This window comes from Mus caroli, chromosome 2 (genome assembly GCF_900094665.2).
Source record: "Mus caroli chromosome 2, CAROLI_EIJ_v1.1, whole genome shotgun sequence".
Classification (NCBI taxonomy): domain Eukaryota; kingdom Metazoa; phylum Chordata; class Mammalia; order Rodentia; family Muridae; genus Mus; species Mus caroli.
In genome coordinates, this window is record NC_034571.1 from 23,856,491 (window position 1) to 23,878,319 (window position 21,829).

A 21,829-nucleotide genomic window follows, 5' to 3' on the forward strand; every position below is an offset into this window, starting at 1 on the left:
TCTCTGATCCATTAGTGGCCCCCAGCCCCCATTTATACCCCCAGTTCATGTGTAGCTCCATGGCCTCCCATCAGCCCTGATTGCCCACGGCTGTGGGGTAGATTCCATCCCAGCTTCCCCTTGTGAGCACAGAGTGCTGGCAGGAAGCTTGGTGGAGGATCGGCATGGAGCACTGAGCCAGACACATTGGCTCACTGACTTCTGCTAGTGACACTCTATGCTCTCTGTGTCCTGCTCTCTGGGCTCACTAGGAGGAAAGGCATTCAGACCACACTGGGACATCAGTACCATGGAGAACCTTGCAACGTACTGTTGGCAGTTGATAGCATTGTGGCATTTTTAGTGAGGAGCCCAGGACACAGAGCCAGCTGGATTCTGTGTGCAACACAGCAGTTCTTGGAGGTTCAGGACACGTGGAGCTCACAGACTCACCTGAAGGAAGCTCGGTGTTTCCCAAGACTTAATTAAGCAGAAACCTTGCAAGAACCGCCCTAAGCAGGACAAGCTCACTATCTCTCAGAATAGCTCTAGCAAGAGGAAAACGTTGAGAGAGTGTCTGGGGTCTCTGCAAACTCCCAGCCTGATAGGGAATGCAGGCCAAGAAGCTTGGAAGTCCTGGACCTGCCGGAGCACGTACGAGCAGAAGGAGGACAGACTGACTTGGAAGAGAGGGACTGGAGTGCAGGAAGGGTGGGGTGAGCTAACGAAGCATCTGTGTCCCCTCCTGTTGCACACAATTTCCTTCTGTGTGACACTGGAAGAAAGGAATTCCTAGCTGAGGTGAGAAAATGCCTGTTGCTCATGGATGATGGGATTTCATCAAAACCAAGCATTAGCAGGAACAGGTGAGCTCCCAGGGTTATGAAGGAGCAGCCATGAGTAGAGCAAGTCAGAGTTCTGAGAAACAATAATTTTGTATATGTATGTCTGTGTGCAGGACATGCCATGCATGTATATATATGAATATGCATGTCTGCATGCATTTGTACATGTGTGTAGGTCTGCATGTGTGGTATGCTTGCGCGTAATCTCCTGTGTGTGAACATGACCGTGGACGTGCATGTGTGCTTGTTTATTTGTGCTTATGTGTATGTGTGTGCTCACATGGCATGTGTGCATGTGTGTATGCGTGTCTGTGTGTGCACAGGCAGGGTGTTCACAAAGAATTGACAGAATAACAGTTTGCGGAAGCTGCTGCTGCTCAGGCCCCGGAGTACAGTGTGGTCTCTGCTCACCAGCTTGGAGGAGGCCAAACCGGCTCAGAGACTTCCGTTCACAAGCTCTGCTAGTAACCTTCCTGTCACTTTGACAAATATCTGCGCAAAACCACTTAAATAAAAGGATTTGTTTGGGCCCGGTGGTTCCAGAGGTTTCGGTTCGTGGTTGGCTCCATTGCTGTGGGGTATAGTGAGAGGGAGCATCTAGTCGGGAGGACATGCTGGGCCAGAGGTGCTCATCTCGTGGGAGCCAGGAACGGGGTGGGCAGGTCCTAGTTCTCCAGAACAAGTGTGGTGCCGTCCTTCCTCTCCCCGCCTCCAGCTCCTCACATCCCCACAGCCTCCACAGAGCAGCAGGCCCTCACCACTATGGGGTCCAAACCACAGCGTCAGCTGTGCCTCGGTTTGCTCGTGTTTCCTTCTACATTGCTCCCTGCCCCCCTCTCAGCCATTTCAGACCGAACTCTATGGGGCTGGATTCAGTGAGGTTTTAATCATGTGTCATTTTGAGCGTGGCCCTGGCACAGCAAGGTGCCTGCCATTCAGGGTCCAGACTGGTTGGAATTGGCTTCCATGCCACTGGCTGATATGTTAGGACCATGATGGTCCTAACCACTCCCTCAAAGCCCTGGCTTCCCTCCCCTGTGTCCCTCTCGGGTGAGGAGCCATGACACGGTGTTCCCAATATGAAACCATATTGAGTCTCAATTGCCTGTCCTCTCTAGGGCGAGAAAGGTCCACAAGGCCCAGCTGGCCGAGATGGCCTCCAAGGTCCCGTGGGGCTCCCTGGACCAGCCGGCCCAGTGGGTCCTCCTGGAGAAGATGGAGATAAGGTATGGAGGACTTGGAGTGTGTGTGGCCAGGCAGGCAGTGGGTGGAAGGGTTTTAAACAGCAGTGTATATGATAAAGAGGGTTCGATGGGCAGAGCAGTGCTGTGCCCCCTCAACCTGGCAGAGGGGTGATTTTGAAGTTAGCACACAAATAAATGGCAACAAACAAGACCTGTAGTGTGTGTCGTGTGGCTGGGGGGAGCCTGGAAAGCACTGGGTTCCTCAGCAACTCTGCCGTCACCTGAGACGTGTGCAGGTCACAGCCAGAGCCGAAGAAATTACTCCCTGCTCCCTCCTGAACCCTTTCAGATTGGGGACTGTGTGGGGCTGGATTTAATGAGATTTTACTCTGAGTCTATTTTTAAGCATCTTCTCTTGAATGATCGAAGCTCTGTTTTTATTGCTATTTCTGATACCATTACAGAGGAGCCTGGATTTTATACTTCATTAAGGAAAGATGGTACAGCTTAGCTCTTCAGGGCCGATCTCCATTTGTCATAGTTCTCTGGTGATATTTCTGACTTTGTCACCTCTGCACAAAGGACGTCTTAGTCTTATGTCTCTGTGTGGGAGGCAGTCCAACAGAAACACCAGAGAGGACATTAGTCCACCACATCGCCATGCCTACTATTAACACCTTGGCAATAATCCGAGTATCACAAAGGAAACAAAGGGACGGGGAAATGTCTCTCTCACTCAGTGAAGTGCTCGTCTTGCAAGCTTAGGACATGAGTTTGACACCCCCAATCCTTGGTTATAAAAGCCAGATGTGGTGCTGTGTCTGTAATCTCGGAACTGGGGAGGTAGAAACAGAAAGATCTCTGGGTTCTCTGGCTGGCTAACCTGGTCTACAGAGGCGAGTTCAAGGCCATTGTGAAATGGAACAGACAGCAATTAGGGGGTCTGTAGAGATGGCTCAGTGATTAAGAACACTGCTGCTCTTATCTGGGGTTCAGTTCCTAGCACCCATGTGGTAGCTTTCAACTGCCTGTAATTCCAATTCCAAGGGATCTAACACCCTCTTCTGGCCTCCTCAGAGTGCTCACATGCAGACACATGTACAGACACACACATGCAGGCCACGTGCACACATATGGATTTGTACCTCTACACACTCACACTCTCTCACACACACACACACACACATCTGTGTACACACATCAAGTTCAGAAAGGATATCAAATTCATATAAGGAAATGCTTTCTGTTGGCTAGTCCTGGACCAAGAGAGGCACACACTAACAGCCTCCTCCCTGTCCATCCCCAGGGAGAGATCGGAGAGCCAGGGCAGAAGGGAAGCAAGGGCGACAAAGGCGAGCAGGTAAGAGTGTGAGTGTGCAGGGGCGGCTGCTGAGCACAGAAGGTATACCCTGGGCTCATACTCCATGACCCCAGCACTGCCAACTCCCGGGTCACACCATTGACTTTCTTTCCTGAGAATGCCTCATGCACATGTGGACATTCATGTATGTTCAGGTGTGTGAGAAAATCTCTTGGCATGAGACCATGACCAGTCCTGCATCTGCCTGGGGGCCCAGCACTGAGCACCACAGAACTCTGCAGAGGCAGGGCATCCATCTGTACCTTGACCTTTCATGCATTCAGAGATGCTAGGGGGTGGGTGCTTCAGCCCTCTCCAGTGCCATGAGCCCCCGATTAATGTCAGTGTTCTTACTCCTGAGATGACATCACCAGGCTTCTCTACAGGCCCTGGCTCTCCAATAGCAGGGCTCTGTTCCCACTGGCTTTTCTCTCTCCTTGTTCCTGCGCTCACAGTGATAGGTGATTAAGGACGGCACGACATCAGGGGTCGTGGTGGAGTCCTTCCTAGCCTAGCACTTAGGAGATTTGAGGCCTCTGATCCTTGTTGTCCCAGGGGTCCCATGTGCCACAACGGGGCATTTGGCGGTTGCTGAGAGGACACATAGTGACCTGTCCTGCTTCTGTTACCCATAGCAACATGGTCATGGTTGAATTGAGAGCCCTGCCCACTTCTCCAACCTTATAACCTGGCTTATGCTATGATGTTAATAGTTGGTATTCCTCGGTGACTGGCACATTTGGGGACTAATATTCACATCCTGTAGGAGCCAGCCACTTCTGGAGTCAGAATTGTCCTACTCCTGGACTCATCTGCAATTCCAATTTCTTTTTGACACCTTGCAGGGTCCTCCTGGGCCTACCGGTCCTCAAGGCCCTATTGGACAGCCAGGCCCTTCGGTGAGTATCTGTGTCGGATAACATAGCAAGGCCTGCCTGTCAACCTGTTGTCCATCCATGTGAGCTCACCCATGCTCACTTCCTTTCTCCAGGGAGCAGATGGTGAGCCTGGCCCTCGTGGACAGCAGGGCCTGTTTGGGCAGAAAGGAGATGAAGGTTCAAGAGGTTTCCCAGGACCCCCCGGGCCAGTGGGATTGCAGGTAACCACAGAGCTTCCCAGGACCCTCTAGGAGAGGTGTCAGTCTCTTGCTGGGTCTATTCTTCCTGTCATTTTAAGACTAGGGAAACTGAGCCTCAGTAGTAGAGAGTTTTTGCTGCCAGTATCCTGTGAGTCCAAACATATGAATGCATACACACACACACACACACACACACACACACATACATGTGTACCCCCCCACACACACACACACAGTGGAAGCTGTTTCCACATTTACTATGGAATCCTGGGAAATAGTGTCCTGTAAGAAAGGAGTACAGAGTCCTCATCTAAACACACGACCTAGAAGTGACAGCATCAACCCAGCCCACCTCATCCAGTGCCCTCTAGGCTACCTGTTCCTACCACATGACTCTACCTGGTGTCAGTAAAGCCCCAAGCTCGCCGTGTTCTATAGAGCATACAGCAGCCTTTATTTTATCTTACGAGGCAGGTTGAACATCATTAAGTCTTCCTTGGATACAAGACTTTTACTTTGGAAAACACGGTTTTGAGTTACTGGTAGTATTTGGCATATGGCGGGGACTTGATTTATCCGGAAGGTTCCCCGATGCCGGCTCAATAGGCTTATCGTTTATGGGAAGCCACCGTAAGCACTGTTGCCCATAAATCTTTGCATTCTCCTCTGATTATGTCCTCAGTGTTCGAGCCCTAATCCTTCCGTGCTGGTAGATTCATGGAAACACATTTCGGGGCCTCCAGGAACCATCATGGGACTGGAGATCCTGAGAGCCACATGTGTCTCTCACAGAGTGGCACCTCACCACAGTTTTCTGTCCACAGGGTTTGCCAGGACCTCCAGGAGAAAAGGGCGAGACAGGAGACGTGGGCCAGATGGTAAGCAGCTATGCCATCGAGACCCACTATGGCTCCCTCTGGTTTTCATTCCAGAGACGGATATTTGCATCTTGTCTTGCTCAATGGCCTTTCTTCTTCCCAGGGCCCTCCTGGTCCACCAGGCCCCCGAGGACCCTCTGGAGCTCCAGGTGCCGATGGGCCACAGGGTCCTCCTGGAGGGATTGGCAACCCTGGTGCAGTCGGAGAAAAGGTGATATTTGCCTCCGTATTAGTGTCTGCCCCACGGCTGCACGAGAAGTAGTGTGTTTGTGTGTACACATAGTCCTGTGTGCCTGTGTGTATGCACTCGTGTGCCTGTGTATGTGCACACATGCGTTCGTGTGTGTGTGTGTGTGTGTGTTGCGCTCGCGCAGAGACACTCCCATCGCACCCATCATGAGTAAACTAATGGACCTGAGGTGGGAGCTCTGACAGTGTTCATTTGTAACAGCTGTTTGCAAAACCTAAAGCAATAATGTGCCCATCCGATCTCCAATCCCCACAGCCTCCTTCCATCCAGTTCAGACCTGATGAAAGTCCCCCTTTCTCCCTCCACCCTGAGCTTGCTCTGACGGCCTGCTCTCTCACAGCGAGGGCCTTGTCATGCCTTCCTGTTGGTGTCAGGGCCTGGCCCTTGAGACTGAGCCACTGAGTCGGAGAGTGTGGGCATGAATACACATGAATGTGTGCACATACATTTCTGAATACACATATGTGAACATGTGAGTGGGTGCCATGACAGTTACAGTGTGAGACTGAGCTCCACAGAGTGCTGAGAGCATGGCCTTAGGAAGCCATCTTGAGCCTTGAGAGGGTTGGAAGCCTGCTGCCTGCCATTGTGAGGGCTTGCTTCTGATGTGGGGTGCTCTGCTCTGCACATGCTGCTCTTGTTCCTTATGATATGAAAGGTCAGAGAAACAGGTGCAGGGGTAGAGGCCCCATTGTCTCCCCCATCCTGCCTCACCCCTGCACAGCCTTCACTTGCCACCCCCCACCCCCACCCCCAGGGCCCTGCCTTCCTGTCTCAGTGCTGCAGGAGAATGCGCTGGGCCTCTGCGCTCCACCCTGCTTTTTGTCCTGTGTTAGTTACGTGTCCCACTGCTGGGACAGAATACCTGAGAAATCAACTCTAAGGCTGCCAGGCTTGCTTGGCTCATGTTGCTAGGGGAAGGCATGGAGGCAGGGCTGTGAGGTGGCTGATCACGTCACACCCGTGGTCAGGAAGCAGAGCACCTGCTTGGGACAGCCTTTAGCTGGTATCCCCTTGTGATTTGTACAGTATCCTACCCCTTCCCCCACCCCCACGTCCCCCTCATCCCTCACACACTCTTTCTTCCTAATTGGTTTCTCACTGCCATCTGTGAGCTATCTGGAGACAGAAACCGTGATTCTATAGAGTCCTGAACACCAGATGCCCAAAGGCAGATGGGCAGATAGGCAGGTGCTGGCAGGTGGACCCTCTGCTAGCACCTCAGTGTGGGAACCTTCTAATACTGACTTGTCTCTTCAGGGAGAGCCTGGTGAAGCTGGAGAGCCTGGCCTTCCAGGAGAAGGAGGTCCCCTGGTGAGTGTGGCCTGGAGGAGGGATAGGACATGCCCAGTGGGAACACTGACAAGACGCTAGACCAGGAGCTTCAATTTTGCTTCAGTTTCCCCTCCTGTGAAATGGGAGTCATGGCCCTGCTGTGCTGCACACTACAGAACTGTGGTGGGGAAGTGTGGCATGCTGTGGGGAGTGAGCTTACGTGCATTCATGTGCACAGATGTGGGGGTGAGCACATATGCGTACACAGGCAGCCCTCAGCAATGAGCCCACAACTCCTGGCCACCAGTGACTTCCATCTGTGGTATATAGGCCCTTTCACAGGCTGCTGTGACTGTGACCATATCTACCTTGCTGATGTAGACATTCAAGGCTAGCCTGAGAATAGCCAGACCTCTAAAGGTTGGCCTAAGAAGCATCCTGACGGACTGAGGACTGAGATGTCCCAGTTTCCTGTACCTGAGACCCCTGGGCTAGAGATACCCCAAGTAACCCCAGCTGCCTTGTATTAATCCAGGAGCCAGCCCTAGCATAGAGCTGAGCCCGGGCCTTGACGGTTTGAGAAGGGCAGGGTTCTTTGCCTGTCCTGTGTTACATATGGGCTTGCTATGGAGAATAGGTCGCAAGAGCAGCAACCATCCCTGTCCTGGGACCCGGGGGAAACTGGGAAAGAGCTGGCAGTGAAGAGCAGCAGTAGGTCCATAGATGGCCTACTGTAGGCCAGCACATTTCAGGCTCTAAGTGAGTACCCAGTGGGCTCTGAGAACTAAACCATAGCCTCTTCCTCCATAGGGACCTAAAGGAGAAAGAGGGGAGAAGGGAGAGGCTGGCCCCTCTGGTGCTGCTGGACCCCCTGGACCCAAAGGCCCTCCTGGAGATGATGGCCCCAAAGGCAGCCCTGTGAGTAATGCTAGATGCAGTGGTATCTGGGCAGAGCCCTGAACACAGGCCATGCTGTGTTCCTGGAGTGCCTGCATCGTGTGCACCCTGATCTGGGAACAGCCGTGTGAGTGCTGTGTGTCTTTTGTCTACTCTAGAGGTGTCCACGCTAGTTACTGGTGAGGCTGTAAGAGGAGAACAGGGAAGCATGGGATAAAAGCAGCATTCGTGGGGAGGGGGTGTCCTAATGAAAGCCCTTCAGCCTCAGGGTACTGTTTCTGCTGGCCCCGACTTTGCATCGGAAGTCAAAAGGGGCACCAGAGTGGATGTACAGGCAGGACGCCTGTCCTCACTAGTGTCCAAAGAGCAGAAGGCTGCTGCCCCGGCTCTGCCTCACGTCACGGGTGGGTTTGCTGCTCTGTGAACTCTTTAGGATAGGGTTCCCGTGATCAAAAGTGCTGGAGGTATTGAGACTGTCTTTTGTCTTGTAACCTGGGTCCCGGTGGGCCGGGCAGGGTGTGCCAGGCTGTTAATAGCTTACCTCTCTCTTCTCCAGGGCCCTGTGGGCTTTCCTGGAGACCCTGGTCCCCCTGGAGAGCCAGGCCCCGCAGTAAGTGTCCATCTTGTCTCTGCTGCCTCTTGTCACCCCCAGTTTTCCTGCTCTCTGTTTCCTCTCCTCTCGTGGGTTCTCCGGGGCGCAGCACCTCTCCAGGCTGTCCCTGTTCCAATGCCCAGCCCGTGGGAGAGGACCTGAGAATACACTCGGGTTGGAGGATGAACTTCATCTGTGCAGTGGAAACAATTTTCTTGTTCCCACAGGGTCAAGACGGCCCACCTGGTGACAAAGGGGACGATGGTGAACCTGGGCAGACGGTGAGTGTGTGGTCTGATGGCTTTCTCATGGAAGCCTCCCTGCATTCTCAGGTCTTCATGAGTAGACAAAACTTAGGTTCCTCTTGATTGTGGGTGGAGCTCAGGGGCTCCAAGGACATGGTGAAGGCTGGGACCCTTCCTCCAAAGGAAGGATGCATATGCATCCCAGCAGAAGACCTGTATGGAGCTCCAAGGGTTCTGCAAAGTACCCCAGATCTCACCCTGAATGCCAGCCAAAGCTGATCAACAGGTGTACAACCCCCTCCCACAGGCCCGACTCCTGCAACTGTGGCCACTTGACCTTGAGTGGCTGTGTTAATGTGAAGTGGTCTCTTTGGGGTGGGACCAGGTGACTTCTTCATGTCCCTGGGCTGGACTGTGCCTCTGTCAAGAGGTCTCTTCAGTCCACACCCAAGGTGGGACTAGCTCCTAGGAACGAATGACTATCAAGGTCTTTTTACTGCTAATGTGAATGTTACAGGCTGGGTGATTAAAACAAGATAAGTGTGTTGGGCTTAGTGCTACAGGCTAGGAAGTCAAGATAGAGGGAACTTATCAGGTAGGGTGTTGGGCTGTGGCTTAACAAGGCAAGAACAGATGTGGTGGCTCATGCTTCTGATCCAGGACTCAGGAAACTGAGGCAGGAGGATTGCTGCGAGTTTGAGGCCTTTCTGGTCTACATTATGAGTTCAAGGTCAGCTTTGGTTTCAGAGTAAGACCCTGTCTCTGATGATAATAATAATAATAATAATAATAATGTAGATGTCATCATGCAGTTATGGGGAGGGGGAGGTGGGCTTAACCCCCCTTTTATAATTAGCTCATTTCTCTGATAGTGATGAAATCTATGCATACTCACACGATCTGAAAAGCAGGGCCCCTCCTGTCAATACCAGCACAAGGGCAATTTGATATGAGCCTAGGTTTCAGAGGCCATCCAAACCCTATCACTGACCCAAGGGTAAATGCTTGTATCATTGATATAAGACAGGCAGCAGTGGAAGCGAAGGGCTGGAGACACAGGCTGTGAGCCAGATGTGTCCTGTCCATGCCCCTGTTCCCAAGCCCCTGCCTTGGGCTCCCAGCTTGGCCCTTCTGCAAATGAGAGGCAGGTGATGGTAGAGTGGTGGAAACCAGACAGCCGAGTGCTAGGTGCAAGCATGCCCCGGGGGGTCTCTTTGCTCACGGTGCAGCAACTGTGAGATGTGAGTTGGATTCTCTGAGTGCCACCACCAGGGAGGGCAAAGGGATGTGAAGGCCGTAGGGAATTGGTTGTGGACTTGCTATGCTCACACCAGAGAGGGGGCTGTGCAGGGCTGGACATATGGAAATGACACATTTCTGTGTGTTTCCTTGGCTGTGGCCAGCATATTCGTGTTTCCTGATGGGACAAATTTCTAATGCTCTGTGTTCTTTCTCCTAACAAGGGGTCCCCGGGCCCTACTGGTGAACCTGGTCCATCTGGGCCTCCAGGAAAGAGGGTAAGTCCTTCTGCCCACCCTTCCTCACCCCTTGTGGAATCCCTGGTGCTTCCCATGGCCCCAAGGAGAGTACATGGATATCTGAAATGTGGGACACACTCATCAGGTCACAGATATGTGGGGGTGACACAGCTGGGTGCAGTAACTTCTGAGGAAATGGAGTCTGGTCAGTGACCGACATACCCATTATACCATCATGTGGGGAAAACATCTACAAAAGCTGGGCTCTCCTTGTCCCTAGACCTGACCATTATAAGAGAGGAGACCAAGTCTAGTCTGTGTTACAAGCTCCGGTGGGTGCCTGGACTGCATGCAGCACTTGAGCCAAAGAGTGCACAGAGGAGAGAGGGCCTTCTGTATGCAAGGCACCTAAGACATCTCTAGATCCACCAGAGGCCTGGCCAGCACCTGGATCTGTGAACCCCATATGGGGCCTGCATCTTCACTGGCCAGTGGCCCAGCATGGCCTCATATCCTGCAGCTTCCCTGGGCTCCAAACTCAAGTCTTTGTTGTTCTATTGTTTTTCTAGGGTCCCCCAGGCCCTGCAGGCCCTGAAGGCAGGCAGGGGGAGAAAGGAGCCAAGGTAAGTTACCCTGGTGGCTGTAACATCTGTGACCCTGAGAGAGGTTAGGGGCAGGGTACAGCCTGAGAATACAGGATCCGGGGCCCAGAGAGAGATGGGAAGGGTCAGGGAGCCTTAAGGGAGGATGAAGTAGCAGGAGGAAGTAGACAGAAAGAGGGCAGGATATGATCACGCCTAGTCTTTGACCTATGACAGAAGGGAAGACAACACACACAGGAAGTGAGGCCTTGGGAGACTGGGCTAGCCACCACCTAAGTGTTTCACATGGTGCCCAGCACTGGGGCACTCAGCCACTCTCTCAGTGAGGTGACCCACACACCCACACAAGATGGGAACATTTGCCAGTTTTCTTTGAGACTTAGTGAGCTCTGCATCTGGGTGCTGTGTGGCCTGATACCGGGTAGGTGACCTTCTGTGGTCAGCAGGATCAGGGAGCCACTATGTTTGGATAACAGAATGGAGCTTGGGCCAAGTCAGCCTCCACAGGAAGGTGGGGTGTGGCACCACTCAGGACACATGGGAGCTCTTCCCCAATACCCCAGGGGTTTGGGGCTGGGCCCTTTGAGCCTCTGAACATGTACGTCCTCCTCTGCAGGGAGAAGCTGGCTTAGAAGGCCCTCCTGGGAAGACTGGCCCCATTGGCCCCCAAGGGGCCCCTGGGAAGCCTGGCCCTGATGGTCTCCGTGGAATCCCTGGTCCTGTGGTAAGTGGCATGTCAGGCCTGGGATGAGGGAGAGGTGCTGATGGAGGCACAGAATTACACCAACGGACTTCTCTTTCAGGGTGAGCAAGGCCTCCCAGGATCCCCAGGCCCCGATGGTCCACCCGGCCCCATGGTGAGCGGCATGCAGTGTCACTGGGTCTGTATTGTTAGAGCACTGGAACCCGCTAGGACAAGGACACTGACTCCTCTCTCCTCTCCTGCAGGGTCCTCCAGGACTCCCTGGACTCAAAGGAGACTCCGGTCCCAAAGGTGAAAAGGTGAGCTGAGACTTAGGGGACCCTAGCATTGCAAGAACAGCACCCTGACTCAGACTTAGGGGACCTAAGCATTGCAGTAACAGCACCCATGACTCCGTCCCAGGAGTTACTGACCCACCGCCAAGTACCCGCTGTGGCTCTCATGGGAGGCTAAGGTAGAGCAACAGAAGAGAAATACTCACAGGACTCTGAGACTCGTGTCTGTATGCCAGCATTGACAAGAACCTGCTAGAGCCCTGGTGGCTTCATTAACAGATGGTGGCTTTTCTCCTTCCATCGATTTATTTGTAAATAAGCGAGCTCACCAGACAAACAGCTGCTCACAGAGAAGGCAACAAGAACGTCCTTTCGACTCGGAAGTCCTCCCAGAACGTTGTAGATGCTCACATGAAACCAAAAGATGTATGAGGCAGATGTGGGGGCTCTTTCTCCCGAAAGGTGTCCAGATGAGTGTACTATCCGCAGTTCTCAGCAGTTTCCATCCCGTGTCAGCCTCGGGCCTTGCAGGAAAAGGTGGCATGCTTACCGAAAGTCAGAATGTTTCCTAAGTAAAAACATAGACAGAAACTATCAGGAGAATCCCGTGGTCTCTGGATCTGGGTGCCCGTCGGCTTCTTTTTGGTTGTTATTGGGGCTCAGTGCCAGGGATGGTGGTGGCTCACTGTCAGGGATAGTGGCAGTACTGTAAACTGAACCCAGAGCCCCATACATGCTGGTCAAATGCTTTGCTGCTCAGCCATACCCTGTCTCTCCCTGAGTGTTTTTTCAAATACATTCCTTACTAGCAAGGGGCCAGGAGACTTGTCACCTGTCCTGTCTCTTCTTACTTTCACTCCCCAACATGTTGACTATGTTTTCCTGAGCTGTGGCTATGAGCCCTGTCATCCCGCCCACTGTGCGGTGGACTCAGGGTACTGGTAGCATAGATACCTATCATGGCTCTATTTCCTCACAGGGTCATCCAGGCCTGATTGGACTCATCGGACCTCCAGGAGAGCAAGGTGAAAAGGGTGACCGTGGACTCCCAGGCCCCCAGGGTTCATCTGGTCCTAAAGGAGATCAGGTATATATAGTAACTGGATCCATGGAGCAACTTCTAGTTTCCCAAGGAGGCTGGGAGGATGCCCTCATTGCCATGGAATCTCAAATCTTGCTTTGCAGATGGGGCCAGTGAGGCTTGGACTTAGCTAGGTCTGGGAGGTACAGTTAGAACACACCCCAAACCCAGACCTCAAGTGGAGGTGGGAGCTCTCTCCTCGCTGCTCTGAGGATCCTCAGAATCGGGGGGGGGGTCTTAGGAGTCAGATCCATCCTTCCAACTCCATGCAAAAGCCTCTAGGCAGAAGATAGTGGCAGGCCAGCAGCCATGTTTACTTGTGGGGAGGGGTAGAGCAATGGCCACTAGCATCCTTGCCCCCACCTTGCCACAGATGCCCACATCTGAGCCCAGACTTACCCCAGAATCCACGGTAGCTGGTTAGTTTGCAATCGTGGTGAGCCATGGCAGAGGAAACCCTGGCTGTGTCTTGGTTTGACTGCAGGAGGTGAAACGGAGGAGACTCCCAAATTCAAGAGGCAGTCTGTGTGTGGCACTGGAGAGATCCCCATTCACTGCAGTGGGGATTCCTACACTGTCCCCACAGTGTGACAGCACTCACATCTGGGGATCTTTGCTTACCCAGCCTACATCTGTCTCTAAAGACAGCAGGATGTGGGGTATCGGGAGCTGAGAAAACAGCAGACATCCGTCTTTAGGTCATAGTGGAAGTGCATGGCACGAGAGGATGGGGCTCCTTGGAGCCCTGCCTCAGCCACTGCACATTTTTCTGACTGTCCCATGTCCCCAGGCTTCAGACTTGTGTGGCTCTCTTTGTGAATGTATATTCACTTCTCTGAGCCACAAACTGTGTCCTTGGCCAGGGTGCAGGAGGAGGCATCTTCAGGGCGCAGGCTTGAGAAGCATGGGACCCATCAGGGACCCTGAGGTCCAGGCCCAGGACAGGAGAGGGACTTTGTTCCCTGTGAGACTGGGCTGTCAACTGTGGCTGGAAAACACGTTCATATTTCTCTGTCCACGGTGGTAAGGCCTAACATTATGAGCTGAGATATGTGGCCAAGCTGGGCAGGAGGTTGGAGCAGACTTTTATGAGTTCCAGTAGTGTATGGTAGGGGTGGTGTTTTAATGCACAGATCCTTCCAGCCTGGGCAGGGAGCTGACCCTGGGGACTTCAGCCTGTGGTTGTTTTGGTCAATCAGTTCAATTCATTGAGGAGATGTGGTGGCTCTCACTGTGATGTAAGCTCCACCCAGAGTGGTTGACTACAGCTGTCAGCCAGGATTCATGGTTCCTGGAAAGGGGACTATGAGGGATTCCGGAATCATGGCAGGGTCACGGCGGTCACTTCCCTCAATTCCACCCCCATCTAAAAGCTGGTAACCTGCATTTTCTGCTTCCTTCCAGGGCATCACAGGTCCTTCTGGCCCACTTGGGCCTCCTGGGCCTCCTGGCTTGCCGGTATGTATCTAGGACGGATGCTGGGGTTCTGGGGCCCAGTTGATACAAGGACGGATGGGAGATGGACGAGCCTGTCCAGAGAACCACATGGGTATTAGGAGAGATGATTGAATGAGGGATAATGTGTACATGACACAACCTTGGAGTCCTAAGGGACAGGAGCAGGAGAGGGGTTGCTGGTCTCCTGATCGCCTTGCCAAAGGGGAAGGGAAGGGCAAGCAAACTTTAATCCCTGAACCTCCTTACAAAGAATGGAGAGCCTTTTGTATCTGGGGAGAGGGAAGGGAGTGGTCTTGGCTCTCCTCTTCCCAGTGTGCATGAGCAGGGCCACTCCAGACTTGAAAACGAGGGACCTGTTTTCTTAGGAACCTAGCCTGGACCTCCCTGGTGCTTTGAGGGTCCATCACTACAATATCATCGCCACATCCCTGGGCTCTACCCACTCTGAGCAGCCTGTGTAGGCTGGACCTTGGGCCCACATGGCCATGGATGTATAGCAGCTGATTCCCTCCAGGCCCCACAGGAGTCCAGGGGCTCCTTGGCTTTTGATGTCCAAAGGTCATTCCTCAGCTGAGCACTGTGGGCAGGGTGACCTCCCATCAGATGCCCTCCTGGAGGCAGTGGCAGCCACATCCACCCTCCTGCCCACTGACCAGGCAGGCATAGTGAGGACTCTTAGGGGGTGACCAAGCAAACCTGGGACCTGAGTGGCCCCTCTGTTTACTGACATTCTGACCTCTGCTCTCTGCAGGGCCCTCCAGGTCCCAAAGGTGCTAAAGGCTCTTCGGTAAGTGACTCTGACTTGTCTGGGCCATGGCACCTGAGACTGCCTTGTAGGTGGGAGAGGAGTCTCCTAGGGCTGGACCCCCACCGCGGACCCCCCATCCTGGACCCCCACCCCTACCTACAGCTGTACTCTCCACACCTTCTCTTTTCTTCTTCATTACACTGTGTGTTGCTGGCATTTCTTGTTGTCTTTAGGTTTTCAGTTTTGTGTTTGTTTGTTTGGTTGGTTGGTTGTTTGGTTGTTTTTTTTTTTTTTTCAAATAACCAATTGCTCTGCTCCTGGCTGTTTTTAAAGTATTATTTTAATTGTAGCTGTTCATGAGGTAAGGTGGGAGAAAATCAAGTGAAACTAGCTAGCTCTGACAGATCCTGCAGCCTCTTGACACTTTGGGCTAACATGGAATAATCATGTGTATTATGGGCCTTGGTGTGGCTTTTTACTATGCTGGGGCCATTGGCGGTTCCGTGTCTTTACTGTTACTATGTGGATGGAGCCATCCAGCCTCTCTAGATATTCATGAAACCTAGCAGGCTAGTGTGTGTGTGTGTGTGTGTGTGTGTGTGTGTGTGTGTGTGTGTGTGTGACGGTTTTACTCCTGTGTAACCGTGTTTGGTACCCAGCATCTCTTCATCCATCCTCCCAGTGTTCCAGGGCCCTGCCCCTCGACCAGCCTCTGAAACCACTGTCCTACCCTACCTCCTGCTTTCCATTAACTGTTAATGCTCCAAATTATTATACACTGTATTTCTGTTAATGTTCACTTCTGAGCGCCCCTCGGCTGCCTGTCCCCCTCCTTGTCCCTGCCCTGCAAACCCCCGCTGCCCATGCAAAGACAAGATGGCCTCCTTTATGACTGAGCAACACTCCTTGTGTGTGTATAAGATACATTCCGTATTTACTCCCTGGATGGACATCTAGGCTGACTCCACATCTCAGCTATTGTGGTCAGTGCGGTAGCCACATGGGTGTGTGAGCGCCACTCAGACACACTCAGAGGTGGATCAGCAAGCTCGAGTAGCACGTCTGTCTCTGGTTTCCTGCATGGCGGAGCCATTCTGCATTCGCACCAGCAGTGCCCCGTCCTCTCCAGCACTTTTTGTCTTTCTGATAGCGGTGTTGCTGACTGTGCGGAGATGAAGGCCCACTGAGGGTTGGGCTTACATTTCCCTGATGGCCCACACAGATGCCTTGCTTCCATAAGCCTGTTTGTTAGCATTTTTGTTTCCTTTGACCCCTGTCTCCTGTCTTTACAAATGAGCCTAGCCCATCTCAGGCCAAGGTGGCTAGGCCTGGCCTCAGAGAACCCTGCCTGCCTTGTCCCTTTGTCCCAGCCTTCTTGGAGCTAATAGGTCATTCAGAACACAGGAGGCCCCATGACCAAGTGCTGCTTTCTTGTTTTCCCTCCAGGGTCCCACCGGCCCGAAGGGTGAGGCAGGCCACCCAGGACTCCCCGGCCCACCTGTGAGTAGTGTGTGAGGTGTGAAGGGGAACTGAGGGATTATCTGTGGGGCTTGCTGTCTGAGATGCAGTGAGACTCGCATGGCATACCCAGGGGATACAGAGGGACTGGGAGTCTCACAGGCTCAATGGGCTGACTTGCCCTGGGTGGGATTATTGCCAGAGCGATAGGATGTACATGTGTGTGGGTGTTATGTGCTATGTGGGTATATATGACTATGTAAGTGTGTCATATTGCTATACATACATGTGTGTACTGAGTTGTGTGTGTATGTATTCATATGTGTATGTAACATTTTGTGTCTGTTTGCTTGCAAGTATGGACTTGTGCAATTGTGTGTGCTCTATACATATGTGTGTAAATATGCATTAAGTATATATGAAAGTGTTCATATGTGTATCAACATGCACATATACTTGTACAGGCATATATGTATGTTTCTCTGTGCTATATGCATGTGTGTGAACATGTATACATATGTGTGTATAAGCATATGGCATGTGTATATATGTGAAAATGCATATGTAAGTGTGTATATATATATCTACACACACATGCAATATATCACAGAGGATGTTTGTAAATATATGTATAGATATATGTATATTTATCTATGCACATGTGTATGAACATGAAGTGTGTATTCTATATTTCTACATGGGTATTGTACATGTGCATATATGTATTGTGAACATGCATTCATGAATGTGGTATATGCATTTATGTGTATGTGTATATGCCAACATACCTGTGTAATGTGCAGGCATATTTCCATATGTTTATGTATGTGAACATATATGTGTTTCTGTGTGCGTATTGTACATGTGTATATGAATATGCATATATACATATGTAGGTGTTTCTAGATGTGTATATGTATGCATATGTATGATCATAAAAGTGTGTATTACTATGTGTGTATTATTCTTATGTATATGTATGAAACAGCGTATATAAACATCCATGCATGTTTCTGTAAGTATATTGTGCATGTGTATAGTTGTTTGACTAAACTTTTCCTGGGAGGATACAACACAAATACCTACTTAACATCAGAAAGACTAAAGTATAGTTATTGCTCAAGTCAAACCTGGTGAACCATGATTTTTTTGGTGGGGAGGGGTTGGTTTTTCAAGACGGGGTTTCTCTGTGTAGCCATGACTGTCCTGGTACTCACTCTGTAGACCAGGCTGGCCTGGAACTCAGAAATCCGCCTGCCTGTGCCTCCCAAGTGCTGGGATTAAAGGCGTGCACCACCACTGCCCGGTGTGAGCAATGATTTTTATTAGACTTACAGGAATGTGGGGAAGGGTTACTTATAGGAGCAGAAATGACTCAAAACCAGCTGCATCTTTAAAGCCTACCCCTGCGTGGGTGACAGCTCACAAGCTGGGAACTTGGAGCAACTGTGCAGACTACAGGCAACTCAGAGGATTGAGGAGTGTCCTTTCTAAGTGGACCAGTTCATCTAAGCTTCTTCCAGGCAGCTTGGCTGGTTTTGCATCTTCCAGGCATCTGGTCTGGTCTCAGAGTCTCTGCAGCTTAAGTCTACTTCCTAGAGAGAGAGAGGGACCCTCAGCTTTTATTGCTTAGTCTGGCAGGGAGAGGCCTAGTGAATCTAGTCAGTTTCAGGGGCTTTCTGAAGCTATTTTGAGTTGTTTGCCTTCCTTTTAAAGGTACTTACCTGCAGGATTGAATGTTTCAGCCTTGGAGAAACTTTTACATAGTGGTTATATGTGATCATGCATGTGTCAATATGTACACATGCATATGATGTATATAGTTCTGTATTGTGGATATGTGTATATGGTGTCTGCATGTGTGGTTCTGTGGTTGTATGTGCATGCAGGAAAAGCTTGATGTGGCTGGGTGCTGCCAGTCCCTAGACTACCTTACACAGAGCCTGAGGGACCCAGACTTCTGGCTCAGGGTCATCTTACCTCTGCCCTTGGAGCAGGGTCATTCCCATCCTCTCTTTCTCATAATTGCTCTGTTCTGCACCCCAGGGCCCTCCGGGTGAGGTTATCCAGCCCCTGCCAATCCAGGCCTCCAGGACTCGGCGGAACATTGATGCCAGCCAGCTCCTGGACGATGGGGCTGGGGAGAGCTACGTGGATTATGCAGATGGCATGGAAGAGATCTTTGGTTCCCTCAACTCCCTGAAGCTGGAGATTGAACAGATGAAGCGACCACTGGGCACCCAGCAGAACCCAGCCCGTACCTGCAAGGATCTACAGCTCTGTCATCCTGACTTCCCAGATGGTGAGGGAGGACCACAGGGTGGGAGGCAGGGCCAGCCAGAGTCACCCCCTCACTCACTCACATCTGTGGGAGGAGATATGGGCTAGGCCCCTCATTAATCTTCAGAAACATAAGAGAGGGAGGTTGACATGTCGGGAGAAGCCAGAGAGGAGAGAAGGCAAGCCTCAGAGTGTCAAGGCTGATTGGGTCTTATCCTGTGGCCTGGCACTAGCTGGCCCCAAAAGCAGCTTGAAGTCAGGATTATGTGCGGTGCTGGGCTTGGGAAAGTGGGTCTTAAGCACTGGCAGAACCATAGAACCTCAACCCTCACCCTCTTCAAACCAAGGGCCTGTTGAGCAGTAAAATGAAATCGACTTCTCTCCCCAGAAGTAAGGGGTGCTCCTCCTCTGGATTCGAGGGGTATCTGATTTCAGTAGATTCTGACGCCACGCCCATGAAGTTCCAGGTTCATTTCAGAACATTCTTTGTCTTTGTGCCATCCACCCATCAAGGTCAGCAGACACTGACACAGTGTGCTTCCTGCCGAGCTGCACTTCTGCGAACAGGACTGTCTGCTTCTCTTTATGCTCCCCTCAGGAAAAGCAAAGTACTGTGAGACAGGAAAGGAGGCGGTGTCGGTGGCTTTATGGCCCTGGCTGTGCATTTAACAGCTAGGCTGAAATGTTGCGGTGGCTTCTGCGGACAGTCCAGGGAGCCATTCTCATGAATCTGCCTCCCTGTCTCTGAAATCCAGGTGAATACTGGGTCGATCCCAACCAAGGGTGCTCCAGGGACTCCTTCAAAGTCTACTGCAATTTCACAGCTGGAGGGTCCACGTGCGTCTTCCCTGACAAGAAGTCTGAGGGAGTGAGTACCTGTGTCAACTGCCGTATGTCCGCTTGGACCAGGGCTTCAGTGTTTCTTGTGTGTATACAGCTTTAAGGCTAAAAGCCAGCAGACAGTCACTTTCAGTACCAAGAGCATTCTTCTGGAAATCATACTTAAATTGTCCTAAGATAAGATAGTTTAGGTGTGCAGCAGCAGAAGCAGCCTAGGTTCCTGTGTGTGAAGAGCGCCGGCCTTGAGCATGCTCCCCCCACCTCAACAATAGGATTATCCTGGAGCTGGCAGCCATCCCTGGGGCTCATCCCTGGGGCTCATCCCTGGGGCTCATCCCTGGGGCTCATCCCTGGGGCTCAGCAAACCAACCTAAAATTTTGAAAGACCTTTGGGGACAAGTGAGAAGAAGGACTAGAGACTGCCGTGTGCCTGAACTGGGGGTGCCAGCTTATTTTTGTGGGATCTATCCTAGGCCTCTCAGGTGCCAGGCAAGGGCATGCATGAGGAATCTGTAGGCAGATAACTGGGTTCTGACTCAAGATATTTTGTGGGGTATCAGTTAGTCACCCCTGTAGCCTTTCTGAGCTCCCTCCTGTAGGTAGGATTGTGTATGCGTGTGATAGGTAAGTGAATTGTGCTGCAGACTCTGTGTCAGAGGCTACTCTGGCTGGGACAGGCCGGCAAGAGAATAAGCCTTCTCATATCTGAGAGCATGACCATGACCTCAGTTTCAGTGGCCTCCATCAGAGTTGTCCCGTGCCATTTTCTAGAGGCCACAGCAGGTGTGCATGTGGAGCCACACCACAGCTTCCTAGCAACCCTAGCACCTGGGAAGTGGGTTCCTGCTGGAGAGGGCATAAGGGCTCCCTGGGGCTGCCATCCTCTCTCTAAATCACATCATGAAAGTGGTAAGCGCCAGCACGCCCTTGGGTCCCAGCACGCCCTTGGGTTGCACTCTGCTGCTGGCAGCAGGAGCAGAGCAATCCCTCCTGCACTCTGATGTACTGGACTCCCAGAGAAGAGCCAGGGCTTTGCAGAGATCTGAGACATGAGAACCTGCTCTATGGGTCTCATGCCCCCCATCTAGCTGGAGTTGAACCGAGAGCCCTTTCTTGCCCCCCTTAGTGCCCTCTGCAGACAGACAGCCTCTTGGAGCCAACCTGTCTCTGGGACTATGTCAGATGGAGTCTGTGCAGATGCACAGACACTCGGTCCCCTTGCTTCTCCCTCACGTACAGACTGTGGGCTGAGCCAGAGCTGCCCTGCCCAGGATAAATAGACCTTCTCCTAGAGCCAGTGAGATACGGCTCCAGAGCCTGGAGCAGGTATGATCAGAAGTCTGAGTTGGAGCCTCCGTTCCTAACTTGGGAGGAGCTGCCCCTACACAATTTGAGTGTGGCATTGACAGACCACAGGCAAAGGTGCAGGACTCAGGGGGAGGCGGCAGGCAGACAGGACACCTCATTTCCCCAGCAGTCAGGCTTTGTTCTAGCACCCAGCCAGCTCAGAGGGGGCAATCATGTTGCTCCATATCCCTGCCTCTTCCCCACCTAACCTTTGTGCCTGGATCCCATGTATGGATTTCTAAAGAATCTGGTCAGCCTAGGATGTCTTGAAAACTCTGGTTTTCCACACCAACAGTGAATCAGTCTAGAGACACGACCTCCCACCCTCCCCCTACAGAGACTCAGCCCATATAATCTCTGAGACCACTCTGTTGGTCAGTCTTACATATCTTCAGCCTTGGCTTTCATGGAGATAGAGCCCCCAAGTGAGACTCCCCAAGGAGGCACAGAGGCAAGCCCTATGATGAAGGGGGTCACCTTAGCCCTGCAGTTTCTGGAGGCTTTGAGGACAGTCTCTGTTCCCTTGTCATAGCAAATTACCTGCTGGCTCCAGGAACCCCAAAGACCATAAGTCCCCAGTGACGACCTTCATACACACACACACACACACACACACACACACACACACACACACACACACACATGTGTGTGTGTGCTCGCCTCTATTGTATGCCATTTTCTGGAGAGACCCTATTTCCACCTCATAAAGGGCAACAACAATAGAACAAAGAGTAAAAATATAATTCCACCCAGGTCTAGCTGAGTGGAACTGTAGAGTTTATTGGGGTTACTCACAGGAGCTCTGGTGACTCAAAAGCAGCTGTCTCACTGAAAAGACCACCACAGGAGGCCTACAACTCACAAAAGCTGCATCATTGGAGTTTTGTGACTGGCACACAACCTGGCTGGTCAGAGAACCCCCTTTCCCACTGCTTTTATAGTGTTTTAAGGGGCCATCTATACTGTAAGTCTGAGG

The 21,829-nt window shown here is 51.8% G+C and overlaps 1 protein-coding gene across 2 annotated transcripts in view; it reads left to right on the top strand.

Annotated features, from left to right (window-relative positions):
- The window catches only part of Col5a1 (collagen type V alpha 1 chain), a 151,755-nt gene that overhangs the window by 120,177 nt on the left and 9,749 nt on the right, over window positions 1–21,829 (top strand). For both annotated transcript variants that reach the window (XM_021182365.2, XM_021182371.2), the window contains exons 43-63: window positions 1,943–2,050; window positions 3,315–3,368; window positions 4,214–4,267; window positions 4,360–4,467; window positions 5,271–5,324; window positions 5,428–5,535; window positions 6,835–6,888; window positions 7,660–7,767; window positions 8,303–8,356; window positions 8,566–8,619; window positions 10,047–10,100; window positions 10,631–10,684; window positions 11,280–11,387; window positions 11,467–11,520; window positions 11,612–11,665; window positions 12,621–12,728; window positions 14,127–14,180; window positions 14,932–14,967; window positions 16,375–16,428; window positions 18,433–18,688; window positions 19,422–19,534. In XM_021182365.2, coding sequence (XP_021038024.1) covers window positions 1,943–2,050; window positions 3,315–3,368; window positions 4,214–4,267; window positions 4,360–4,467; window positions 5,271–5,324; window positions 5,428–5,535; window positions 6,835–6,888; window positions 7,660–7,767; window positions 8,303–8,356; window positions 8,566–8,619; window positions 10,047–10,100; window positions 10,631–10,684; window positions 11,280–11,387; window positions 11,467–11,520; window positions 11,612–11,665; window positions 12,621–12,728; window positions 14,127–14,180; window positions 14,932–14,967; window positions 16,375–16,428; window positions 18,433–18,688; window positions 19,422–19,534 — 1,701 coding nt within the window. The remainder of the gene's footprint in view (window positions 1–1,942; window positions 2,051–3,314; window positions 3,369–4,213; window positions 4,268–4,359; window positions 4,468–5,270; window positions 5,325–5,427; window positions 5,536–6,834; window positions 6,889–7,659; window positions 7,768–8,302; window positions 8,357–8,565; window positions 8,620–10,046; window positions 10,101–10,630; window positions 10,685–11,279; window positions 11,388–11,466; window positions 11,521–11,611; window positions 11,666–12,620; window positions 12,729–14,126; window positions 14,181–14,931; window positions 14,968–16,374; window positions 16,429–18,432; window positions 18,689–19,421; window positions 19,535–21,829) is intronic.